This window comes from Hakea prostrata, unplaced genomic scaffold (assembly GCF_041222555.1).
Source record: "Hakea prostrata isolate BN-2017 unplaced genomic scaffold, UWA_Hpros_2 contig_29, whole genome shotgun sequence".
Lineage (NCBI taxonomy): Eukaryota > Viridiplantae > Streptophyta > Magnoliopsida > Proteales > Proteaceae > Hakea > Hakea prostrata.
This window is the reverse complement of record NW_028291148.1, coordinates 247,166-260,421: the sequence shown is the minus strand read 5'-3', so window position 1 is coordinate 260,421 and position 13,256 is coordinate 247,166. Positions and strand designations below refer to the sequence as shown.

At 40.1% G+C, this 13,256-nt stretch overlaps 1 protein-coding gene across 1 annotated transcript; it reads right to left on the bottom strand.

The window, feature by feature from the left end:
- Positions 1-9,734: 9,734 nt before the first annotated feature.
- Positions 9,735-12,332, bottom strand: LOC148999177 (myb family transcription factor EFM-like). The gene is made up of 4 exons (XM_089141403.1): positions 12,078-12,332; positions 11,445-11,954; positions 11,286-11,362; positions 9,735-10,296 (listed from the first exon to the last, which is right to left on the bottom strand). Exons 1-4 carry the CDS (start codon positions 12,265-12,267, stop codon positions 9,799-9,801), a joined length of 1,275 nt encoding a protein of 424 aa, XP_088997529.1. The 5' UTR covers positions 12,268-12,332; the 3' UTR covers positions 9,735-9,798.
- Positions 12,333-13,256: the final 924 nt, after the last annotated feature.

Below are 13,256 nucleotides of genomic sequence, written 5' to 3'. Positions count from 1 at the left end.
TTTGGATCTTTTGTTTATCTTTTGCACATTGATTATTATTGTTCATGATTATGTTATTGTCTATGTGGGAGGTTGATTACCTCGATACTTGATCTTCGGGGCTGTGGATCACACACTCAGGTATGCCAGCTAGGGTACCGGCTGGGTGGATGTGACACAATGTGTGTAATTATGGAAACAAATGTCCTTACCTTAAATAGCTTCAATGAATATCCAAAGATCAAAGAGAATGGTTCCAAACTTAGCAAATAAACCCTAAACAAGCATAGATACATCATTAGGAAAGAGGCCTAAAAGATCGAAGATCAAACGAATCAAATCGGACGAAAAACACAGCTACTGTCTTGCTTGGTCGATTGGGTAGTAACTTGGCTCGCTTGACCAAGCAATCGACCACCCGAACAAGACACAGCAGTAAATCTGATTTTTTATCCGAAACTCATTCTACAAGATCCGAAACACTACGAAACTTGGAGGAAACCTCTAAAACAGTAATCTAACACTAGAATAGCATAGATTGGACACTAACAATGATAAAAAAACACTACTTACTAATTTGGAAACATAACTTTCCAATTCGGTAAAATTCATAGTTTTCGTTGAAAACATGCTATGAACTCAAGAGAAAAACTAGAGATGATAGGATCTCATTCTAGTAGAACATAATTAGAAGATCATACATGAAACTATCATGCAAAACAGATCTAAAATGCTAGAGAAATCAAATCGAAAGAATGATCATGGCTTCATGAAGAATTCACAAGGATCATGACTAAGATCAATATGAAGATCATAAAACCTTAAGAATGAATGGAGATTGTAGAAGAGATGGTTGCAAGGATGCAGCATCTTCTTCATAATCTCAACACAGAGAATAAATCATAGTAAGTGTAGATCAACACCATACAAGAGAGATTACTAACCTTTGATTGAAGAATAAGAGATGAAGAACTTGAAGTCTTGCAAGAGTTCTTCACGAACACCAAGGAGAGGCTTTGAGAGAGTCTTCCCACGTTCTCTGAGGGTTTTAGAAACAAAGGAGGCTAAGAAACATGTACTTATATTATATAGAGCACCAACAGACCTAACAGAGGATCTTTGGCAGATTCTGACCCTATTGGTTGATTGGTTGGTCAATTGGCCCAATCGACCACCCAGTCGACCAAGCAAATCAACAAGGCCAAAATAGAGGATTGAAGGTCCAAATCAAGTCCAAACCCAATGAGCTTCTCCCAACACAACATATGGTTTACCTAGTATAGAGAAATACCTTCAAACCATATCCATCTACACTTTAAGTCCATCAACTAGTCTCATCTTCAACAAGGTGTAGTTTCTTTTCCAATTCTGAACAAGCTTCCAAGTTTGGAACACCATCATCAACTTCCATGGGTTCTGGGTCAAACACCATGTCTTCCACTGAGATGTCCCATAGTTGGCTTCTTCCTTTACTTCAGGTCTTCGGACATACAAACAACAAGGTTTTCGAGTCAAGGTTAGGGCTGGGTTTCACAAGTATAGTGAGAAACAAAAAAGCCTGGACCTTGTGAAGGTCTTTTGGATGGTCGGGAGGCCTTGACAGCAGATTTTGAAGTTTTTTACGATCTGGAGTAGGGGGCAGGGTTGGAACCTTAGGTTTTTTTCTTTTGGTTCACTTCTTCAAGCCAACTATCAGTTATTTCCTGCCCCTCATTACCAAACAGTCTAACGGAGACAGAAGCAAGAGCCTCGTCTTCAAAATCACCTTGACCGGCATTATGTCCAAAGGAACCCTCATCAGAAGTTCTATCGCTTCCCATTACAAGGAAAGTCTGGTATTTGCTTTTAAATCAGAAGAAAATGAGAGTACGAAAACGAAAGGAGTAACTAAAGCAAGTAAGGAAGGCAGAAAAGAGTCAATGAACTTACTTTTTCACTGGAGAAGAAGAAAGCTTGAGGAACAGAAAAGACTGAAAAGTGCAGAGGAGACAGCAATGAGGTTGAAAATGTAGACAAGAAGACGAAATGCGAAAAAGGCGAATGGATTTTAAATAAGCAAAGGAACGAGTACGTGTACAGTCAGGATCAATCTAAATCAAAGATTGCGATCGGGAGACATTTCGAAGGATTGTAAACAGGATAAAATTGGAATTGACGTTTAGAAAAAACTGTCGTTTCGAATTTGAGAACAATGATGATTGTGGCTGGATTGAACACTTGTCGGCCCCGCGTAAAAAATGAAAATTTTGGTTAGCCCAAGGAAAAGCATAACTTAGCATCATAAATGTGACTTGACGTCCAAGCGAATGGAGGACTTATTGAATTCTCCGTTAGAGCAATCCATGTTCGAATGAAACCAAACCAAACCCTCGGTATTCTCGAGCACATGGTCTAGGGGGCTCATGATACGGGATAATATGTCCGAACCGAGTCTGTCACCGGTTCGATCGGTGACTCCAGCTAGGGACTACTAGACCCAGACAGACTGGTCTAATGGTTAGCGTAACGACGAAGGAACCCCATAGATTCATCAGGCGAGCACGATCTCCTGAGATACGTGATGGATAACCGATCAGGAAACAATTTTCATTGATGGCGGGAGTTAGCGATCGTGCAGGATATGGCAACTGCCACACTCTGAAAATAAAAGATCATGCGATTAGCAGATTACCCAATACCCCACAAAAGGAGTATAACCGCTAAGATCCGACGATCACCAAGAGAAGGCGCGAATGAATCCAACGATTGGGAATCCAAGCAATGCACTATAAAACCAGGTAGTCTACACAAGGCTGAGGTATCTGAATTGTTTCCCTTACACTCGTATTCAAATCATACTCTGCAACTAGTTAGAGTCGTGTGTCAGTTCAGCAACTGACTTAGCCTTCGGAGGTGGCCTCCCGACCCCAATGGTCGGGCCACGTCTAACCCTATTTTGCAGGTTTATCTTCACAGATCCCAAGGCTGAATAGATTCTGGACGCATCAGTTCTTGCTCTTGATTGTATTATTATGTTATGTGGGATATGATCACCCTAAACTTGATCTTCAGGGCTGTAGATCACACCTTTGGGTATTCTAGATAGGGTACCAGCTGGGGGGATGTGAAAAATTTTCTCATATTGTTGTTTATGTTGGTAGTGTCGAACATCATGCCCAATTGTCCCGTAGAAGAAATAGAACTGAGGAAGCTTAGCATGAATTCCACCTAGATGTGAGCATAACCCGATTGATTAATGCACATGCATGCCACGACATAAGGGGATGAAGGTGTGGATTTTGCTTCAATTCTCCACAATAAATGTGTTGGACCGTTCAACCCAAAAAGTGCAGTCGTCGGGTCAAGATCTCGGTCTAAGCTTTTCAATCTCAATAGTTGAAAAACAAGCGGTCGAGATCAAGTCTCGACTAAGACCTTGATTCGACCAGTGCCATTTCCGCTGAACATGTCATGTGCATTTATTGCAATATTGAAGCTCGATCCTGAAGATGTTCCTAGTTATATGGATAGACATGGGCTTGTCAATGTCTCTTAGTCTAGTGGGTAGTTTTGCTTCCTTAAACGACCCAACTTATCTCCAATCAACCGAGCCAGGTCCAGGGAGATTATCAATGAAGGAACATTATGCATTGGAACCCATACGTTGAATGTCTCAGACCGTATCTTGTCTACCAATAATTCTTCATCCCAAAGTTGAAATGCGATTAAGTAATTCTTAATGTCACATCCCGCCCTAAATCCACCCAGGGGGTACCCTATTTGGGTTACTCGGAAGTGATCCACAGCCCAACAGATCCAGTTTAGGAGCGATCATATCCACTTATCACAATAATATAATCAAAAGCAAGAACAATTTATAGTATTCAAGTAATCTAATAATTAAAGTCAAGAAATGATCACAGAAGGATCACAAAGAACATCAGAGTGTAGAATAACAAGTACCAAATCAAAAGACAACTATAGAGTATAGGGGAAATATACTCTACAAACGTGTGTGGAAGGTAGATTGAAATAAGGAAAAGATTACAACCAGATCTCCAAAGAAGGGAAATAAGAAGGTAAACAACTAAGTTACAGCTTTCTTCTAACTTATACAATGTCTCCTCAATAACATAATCATAAGAAACTAAGCCAGGTTGGATCTACTCCTGACAAATATGAGTCTTGAACTGATAGCCTTCACCGATGTAGTCACCGTAGCCAAAGTGGTATGAGTCACCAACTTAGTCCTCAAAGTGTTGATCGTCATAATCAACAGTAGTAGTACTTGTAGAAAAGTCTAACACAATATATTGCAAAAAGGAGTGAGTTCAAAAGAACTCAGCAAGGAAAGTTATTCCATAATAACACAAATCATATGATGTACAGCATAGCATGATGCAATATGATATGAGACAATGATGATATATGATTCTAACCCTAAGTATGCTGGTCATCTAGGGTAGACGTGCTTTAAGTCATAGCACCATACTTCTTTAGGTAGTTTCAGTCACTCATCACCGGGGGGAATTGGGTCTTGCATCCCTCTCGGACAAATCCATGGTTGGGGGTTTCGGTCACCACTCTCTCACATCACCATTTGGTCTAAGTATTGGCACATGTCAAGGTAAAGCCTAGCCCAATGCAAGTCATCTAATTAGTCATATCATGTCAGTTCTAGATATGTCCATTCCTCCCCTCTCAGTATCTTTTCTGGTATCCTTCACACTAGAGTCACGGATATTACTCACCGGACTCATCAACCCTATTGGTCATCCACAAATAGTAGACAGGAAGCTCTCACGTCCCCTCACGGATCATTTCACCGGTCTTGAGCGCCCGTGAGCCCAAGTCTAGCCATTTGCAACCCTACCAATAAATGGCCCCTTTCAGGTATCTGCAATGCAATTTATGTCCTCTCACGGAGTGGTTACCGGTCTTGAGCGCCCACAAATCCACACTACTACCACGAGTCATTCGGTCTCAATGCCCTTCTGATTCGGGTCTGATATGACAGGGACATCCTAACCATACATCTAGACAAGTCCTATGTATGTCATCCAATGATCCAGGAAAGCGTCGATGGGCATCTTCGGAGAACATCCCATACTATTCCCTCCGATGTCCAAGGACAGAAGTACCAGTAGAGCACTCCCCAATCCCAAATCATACCTAAGCAATCACATGCTTAATTCCATCCATTACATATCAACAATACATTATCATATTGAAAACATCTCATAACATCTCATAATACAAAGATATAAATAAATGACAAGAATAAGTAAACATGATAAATCAAGTAATTAAGCATGGTGCTACTGTCATAAGGTAACTACAGTAGTCATATGATGTCTAAAATCAATTAATAAGTTAAGTCTACTAAGTTACCAACAACAACAGTAAAAGTCATACAGTCTATGTTATATGGCAATAACCGTCCTTACCTCAAATTGTGAAGAATGATCCGAAGTCATAAGAGAATGGTCCAATTATAGTCTTAAAGCCCTAAACAAACATACATGAAGGATTAGAGAAGAAATCAAAACAATCGGAGGTCGAACGGATCAAAACTAGGCAAAAGTTGCTGACAGCAACCTTGTTGGTTGATACATTGGGTTGATGGTATCGACAAATAGTATTGACCAACAGAGTCTTGGACAGCAAAATGGGATTTTTTGGTTTTGGCTCAAAATTGGTCTTTCGGGTCTCGGATCGATACTAAACTTGGAGGGAATGCTAGGAACAGTAGCAGGAGGCTATGTAGCAAGAATTAACATGATCCAATGGTCAAATTGAAAACCCCCAAATTGAGGTCCTAGGTTCAAACTTGCAAGAATCATGTTCTTCAATGAAATCGATTGCAATTGCAAGAGCACTTATGAATTCAATTAAGGGAATGATGGGCAGCAGAATATAGGCAATTAATAACATATAATCAGACCTAATTGCTAAAAAAAATCAGGTTAAGAAGATGAACTCATGTTTCCATGAAGAGGAAATCAAAATAAGAAAGCAAGAACATCAAGTATAAGAAACATAGCATGGAAAGAATGAAAAGAGGTTTAATCAAAGCAAAAGAGCTTGTAGAAGAGGTGGTTGCAAGGTTGCAACACCATCTTCACGAACTCAGTAGCAAGAACAAGATGGGTTAGAAGTAGATTAGAGAGAGAGTGAGAGATTACATACCTTGGAGAAAAGATTAGAGAAGAGAGCCAATGATTCTTGTAGAAGATCATCACCCAAGCCAAGGAGGAGGCTTAGAGGAGCTTTCCCACATTCTCAGATGTTGAAATGAGTGAAATAATGATTTAGGTTTGAGGTTTCACTTAAAAAGGAGAAAGGAATATCCAAAAAGCACCTTTTTATTCGAATCTGGGCTTGTTGGTCGATACCTTTGGTGGATAGTATCGACCAACAGTATTGACCAACAGGGTTTCAACAGAATTTTCAGGAATAGTTCAACAACTTCGAACAAGGATTTGGAAGGCTATACAAGGTCAAATTGAGTGAGGTTTTCTCCTACAAGTCAATCAAGAAGTCTAGTTTCCATAAATACCTTTGGATTAAGCATGGAAGTTCATTAGGTTCACCAAATAAGCTCACCTTCTTCGATGAGCAAGCAGGATTTGCCAGACATAGTTCAGCAACTTCGGATAGGGATTTGGAGGGCCATATGGGGTCAAATTGAGTGGGGTTTTCTCCTACAAGTCCATCAAGAAGTCTAGTTTTGGGAAATACCTTCGGATTGTGCAGAGGAGTTCATTATGTATTTCAACTAATTCACCCCTCTTCGGTGCGCAGATTCAAAACTAACACTGACTATGCTCTCAAGTGAGGGGCATCATCGTCAATGTCCATGGGCTTGGGCTCCGACACCAAATCATCAACCAAAAGGGTCCACAAGGACTTTTCCCACCACTTCAGGTTATTGGATCTACAGACAATACAATTTCCAGGACGGGTCAGGGTAAGGATAAGGCCGGACATGGCCTCCTAAGGCTTTCAAGGATAACAACATTGAAAACAAGGTTCGACTTCAAGGTCTAACATTAAACAAGTCTCTCTTTATTCCAGTTAAAATAGGGTGTCCTGGTTAGGTTTGGGCTGGATTTTACACTTAATGAGCCATGAAACATTCGAGTAATGATGCACAACCACGAACGGAGAAGAATACAAACAAATCACACAAGGGAAATTTAACGTGGTTTGGCAAAACCATGCCTACGTCCACCAGAGAGAAAAAGAGTTTCACTATTTCCAGGAAACCTCACACCACTCTCACACCCACAAAGTGCTACCCTTTGCTTGCCCTCCATCCTTATCAGGATGGGTACCCCAATCTCCTACAGGGATTGATTCCCCAATCTCCTACAGAGATTGCTGCCTATAGGTTATCCCACAGAGACTATTTATAGGGAAACCTAAAACCCTAATCCCAATGTAATTACAATGTTACCCCAGTAATAGTAATTGACCCAAACCCTGTTTCAATTACAAATACAACCAAAACCATAATTACATGGGCCCACAAAATACAAGACACCCAAACCCAACAATCTCCACCTTGACTTGAATTTTGCAAACCACCTTGAAGAAAACCGTTGATGATGTCTCTCTGCAATCACCAGACTCTGTGTATTCACCACACCTTACTGCATGGCCCACATCCCCTCCAGGGATGCTTTTGTTACCGCCATCACTAAACCAGCATGACGCACATCCACCTGGGGTGTCCAGTACAGCTCATCGTTGCTATACACGCATGACCAACATCACCTCCAGGAATGTTTTGTTATCGCCATCACTAAACCAGCATGGCACACATCCCCACCTGGGGTGTCCTGTACAGCTCATTGGCGCTATACACGCATGACCCACATCCCCTTCAGGAATGCTTTGTTATCGCCATCATTAAACTAGCATGGCACACACCCCCACCTAGGGTGTCCCGTACAGCTCATCGCTGCTATACACGCATGACCAACATCCCCTCCAGGAATGTTTTTGTTATCACCATCACTAAACCAGCATGGCACACACCCCCACCTGGGGTGTCCCGTACAGCTCATTGCCGCTATACACGCATGACCCACATCCCCTCCAGGAATGCTTTGTTACCACTTGTTAGGGATAATGGATGCACAACCATGAATGGAGAAGAACACAAGCAAATCACACAAGAAAAATTTAATGTGGTTCGGCAAAACCATGCCTACGTCCACCAGAGAGAAAAAGAGTTTCACTATTTCCAGAAAACCTCATACCACTCTCACACCCACAAAGTGCTACCCTTTGCTTGCCCTCCATCCTTATCAGGATGGGTACCCCAATCTCCTACAGGGATTGATTCCCCAATCTCCTACAGGGATTGATTCCCCAATCTCCTATAGAGATTGATGCCTATAGGTTATCCCACAGAGACTATTTATAGGGAAACCTAAAACCTTAATCCCAATGTAATTACAATGTTACCCCAATAATAGTAATTGACCCAAACCCTGTTTCAATTACAAATACAACCAAAACCATAATTACATGGGCCCACAGAATACAAGACACCCAAACCCAACAATAGATTGGTGATTCCGAATCGAAATTGATTTACAATGATCTCTATTTCCCTTGAGCTTAATCCTTGTTTCTTGAACTATAGTTGAATCACCAATTCTTTTTCATTTCTTTTAAAATCATCTTGAATTAGACCAATACCTCAATTTCCACTAGGGGTGCAACAGCATTGGGTCTAACTGGTTTTTCAAACCTCATGACCCAACCCTACACGCTGGGTTGGGCCAAGTCACATTAAACACTTAACTTTGACTTTGACCTTGACCTTGTCCTGACCTTGACTATAACCTTAACCCTAAGTCTAACCATAAAATATTAAAACAATGTATATTTGCCCTACTAAATACAAAAGGATAACCTACAAGGTGATAGCCTCGAGTTGGGTCAAGTGGGCGCCCTAGTAAAAAACTTAATTAAGCGCAATTTTTTATCACTCTCCTATGCTTACACTCTATTTACTAATATTTCTTTACTCAAACTTTCACATTGGATTCCTAAAAAACTATACTCTCACCTCTCTTTCTCGCATATCCAAAAATTATTCTTTTTATTTTTCTAAGCCACTCTATTTTCTTTCTTTCAACTTGAATCAATTCATTATTTTATTCAAACTTATTAGTTTATCTACGTAACCACCTAACTACCCTGCATATTCTCGGAGACTGAAATGAGCCCTAAGTAGAGCCACCTTGGCTCAGCCATGACCAACCCTCGGAAGGCTAAAATTTTGAACCCAAATGATGGCCCAAACCTTGGCCTGACACTGACCTTCCCCATGGGGCGTAGGGCCAAGGTCTTCGGACCATTATGGTCATACTTGCACACCTAATTTACACCATAGCTTGGGTTCTTGATGGATTCCTAAAAGAGCCAATCCTGATCCTTCGAGTCTAAATTTTCCCACACCATTCCTTAGGCAATTTCAAAATTTTAAAGGACTCGAAAAGCCAAAATAACAAAATCCAAAATTTTAGATTTCGTGAGATTCCAAGACTTTAGTGTTGGCTTAGGGCATCAGATACCCAAGATGGAAGTCAACGAAGGATCAGTTATTTTTCCCGTTGTTCGTCTTTCCTTCCCTCTTCCATCGCATCATGAGCATGAAAAAGAAGAGAAATTAAAACTTCCACTGTTGAGGGAAATACAAATAGAAATCTGAAAAATAAATAAATAAAGATAAGGATTTTTACATGCACTTGCTGAACAAGTTGTTTATGTATTCCTCTGAAAATCACGAGTATTTATTATTATACAAAGAAGACTAGCAATCTAGAACTTGAGAGTGATCTCACTGCCATTACTCTCCTCCCCATCATCTCTGAGAGAAGCCAAATCTTTTCTCTCCTTCTTCCTTTCACCACCACTCTCGCCACTGTCACCATTGTTGAAGTTGCTGCTCTCTGACTTGCCATCTTCTATGGTCTCTGAATCGTCTCCTGCAGGTCTTCCATTGGATTCTGGCGAGCTGTGTGTCTGAGATGAAGCTTTATAGGGATGCTGATGGTGGAAATTATGGGTGGGGTGGTGCAACTGAACATGATGCGGTGGTGGATACAAGTCTTGGGGCATTCCTGGTGTACTACAGTGAATGGAAGCATGGGAAGCTGAGTGTGCACCATAGATGGCTGGGCCAGTTGTGTGTGTAGCAGCTGCTGCCGTTGCATACTCAGGTGGGACCCAAAACCCACCCAACACCACGACCTGAGTTCCTGCTGCTCCTACTGCTTGTGGGCTTGGACCTGGTCTTCTTGTGTGCAGTCTATATTTCTGTTCACATTTGAAGAAATAATTAAATAAATAAATAAATAAATAAGAGGTAAAAACTTCAAATCTCCTTGGAAATAGTAATTAAATTCTGTCGTATATTTAAATTACATGATAGTTAGTATCTTGGTGTAACTAAGATACACCTAAACTACGCTGGATAAACCACATCCAAAAACATAAATACATGAAGAAATGAATAAATAAATACATAAATAAAAACTAACTTCAGTCTATACTCATAATACATAACACTTCAACATAATATAATTCCGTATCATCTCATACTTGACTCGTAAATTTGATTTTATTGCATATACAATTTCAATGAAACTTATAAATTATTCATTATTAAATGGATTTGATTTTTCTATAGGAAGCATGACCTAGGTAAATTAACCTGTTGACCAATGAAAATGCATGAGTTAGTATCATGGGTGGGGGGAGGGTTTAGGACTTTTAGGTGTCCAGTTTGCCTTACCTATTTCTAGGGAAAAAATGATTACTACACTTACAACAAGGACATACGGTGATATGAAGGGTAGTTCAGAGAAAAAAAAAATCAATAACCCTTGTATTCTTAAATATCCTCACAAGCTAGGCAGCTAGCTTTAATGTTTTGTAAAATATTCCTAGAAACTTTTCTATTTGATTGTAAACTTTATTGTTTTAATTGCGTAGCATCGGACTTCATCTTTTTGAGAATGGGAGATACACTCTTTCCACAAATTAATAGCTTCTTTCTTTATTAAATATAATAAAATTTCAAATAAATAATTCAGTCATATGCGTTAATAGATTACAATTTATCCAAAAAATTAAGAAAAAGAAAAGATAATTGATCACAAAATTATCTTACTTTCCTTCAACCAAACTACTAACAGACTAAGGTGGTATAAAGTGAAAACCGAAAGTACCCTCGCATGTACCTCCTCATGTTTATTTTGTATGTTTCATCGTACCACGAGAGAGAGAGAGAGAGAGAGAGAGACCTGTAAATGGCTCTTAACTTCATCATTGGTGAGACCATCCACCTTCATCAAGTCTCTAATTTGCTTTGGGGTGGCAACTGTTTCCACAAGTAACAAAAATACAATCGTTATCAATGATAATAACTACAATAATCATGAGGAGGGAGAAGAAGAAGGGACCTTGAGAGCCACCCAACATTTGAAGAGCATTAACAAATCGTCGGTGCAAATCCGGCGACCAACACCTCCTTGCTTTCCGACGAGCTTGTGTTGTGTTCATAATTTGTGCTTCACCCGAATTTCTTTCTCCCTTTGTCTGTTCTATCATCGTCCCTCCATCACCAACCATACTAGAATTATCTGATCTCCCAAACGAACAAGAAGCGCCATTATCCGTTTCTGTGCATTTGTTGTCCTCCATCTCTGACCCATTGGTACCAAGAGCCAACTCTGGAAGAACGCTTGGAGTAGAACTTGCACTTGTTTTCCTTTCTCTAGAAAAAGGAAGAAAAGCTCCTCGTCCGTTGGATTGGCTCCACAACTGTGCTGTAGTCATCCAACTAGACTTCTCAGAAACCTTCTCTGATCCTTCAGAGCTTGAATTCTTTACTGGTATGAATTCTTCAAGAATCATTCTCGACCTTTGATTCGTCCGGAAGTTCTGTAGCTGCTGTCTTGATGCTTCCATCTCTAACAAAGATCACTTGTCTTGAATTGTCAAATTTGAAGATCTTCTCATTCACTTCTCCCAAGAAAATGAAAACAAGATAACAAGTAGAGAAAAAAAAAAAAAAAAGTAGAAACCATAGTTACCTTTATTCAGGAGTTGCATGCAGAGGGGTAGCTCACGCTTAAATGCATCTATTTTGAGACTTTCTTCCTCTAGACATGCTATGAAGTCTTCCAGCTTCTGGGTTTGCTCAGTTTGATCTCCAAATGGCTTCACTGGGGTAGAGTAGCCATGTGGCTTGCAGTCTAAGCTTAGATCCGCAGGCGAACCCATCTTCTATGTTGCCAAATCTTCTCTTCTATTGAACAGATTCTATTCTATAAAGCTCCCACGTTTATGTTCTGCAGAGACAGAGTGAGAAAGGAGGGGGGGGGGGGGAGAGAGGAGAGAGAGAGAGAGAGAGAGAGAGAGAGAAAGTTGTGGTAGTGGCTTGTAGATACAAGGAGAACAAGGGATATAGTGTTTTTTTTGAAGAGGGGGAGTTGTGAAGAAGACAGAAACTAAAAAGAGAAAAGATGTTGTTTGTGAAAACAACGAGGATCACCTTCTTTTATGAACTGAGCTCGAGGGGAGAAGGGTGGGAGGGGAATAAAGTATGGTTTGGGGGGAGGAAAAGGAAAAGCAGGAGATAAAGCAGAGGGATGGTAACTTCTTGCAAAGAACAAAAGAGAAAAGCTAATGGCTGGTGCTAAGAAGGATTCATGGGGGATGGGCATTGAAGAAGCAGTTATAATGTGGTTATAGACTGGTTTTAAACCTTCTTTACAAAAGATTATTCTTCTTTATTTACTTCTCTTTTTTTGTCCATGTTTTCTTTTTGTTCTCAAGTCTTAGGGTCGGTTACCATAAAAGCAACGTCTTAGGGTCATCCAAATTTTGATAATATTATTTTATTTTTATTTTTCTAAAACGTAATTTCTGTTTTTAATGTTGTTCCCCACACTCTCCCCCCCTCTGGTGTCTTTTTCTTGTGATTGATTTTTGTGTCCCCGGCTCTTGTTCATTTTAGAACTAGGGGAAAATTTTCTTGCACACAAAATAATAGGAATTTTCTAGTTGGCCATAAGCATAGGTATGGAATGGAATGATTCCTTCATCCTTATGTTTTCAAAAGTACTTAGATTTTTACCATGAGGTTAAGAATTTGTATTTCCTTCAGTCAGGAATGAAGTCTTCATATACATAAAATAGCTATCTTCTTCCCCCCTCCCCTGGCTCCATTATATAAAGCTACCAATCTCGAAAGGAAAAATAATTGGGTT

Bases quoted from the DNA above. Each gene is read 5' to 3' on its own strand.
- LOC148999177 (XM_089141403.1), bottom strand. From the start codon at position 12,267: ATGGGTTCGCCTGCGGATCTAAGCTTAGACTGCAAGCCACATGGCTAC. The intron at 11,955-12,077 runs GTAACTATGGTT...GATCTTTGTTAG, and splicing joins CATGCAACTCCTGAATAAAG to AGATGGAAGCATCAAGACAG. The intron at 10,297-11,285 runs GTCTCTCTCTCT...AAATGTGAACAG, and splicing joins AAGTTAAGAGCCATTTACAG to AAATATAGACTGCACACAAG.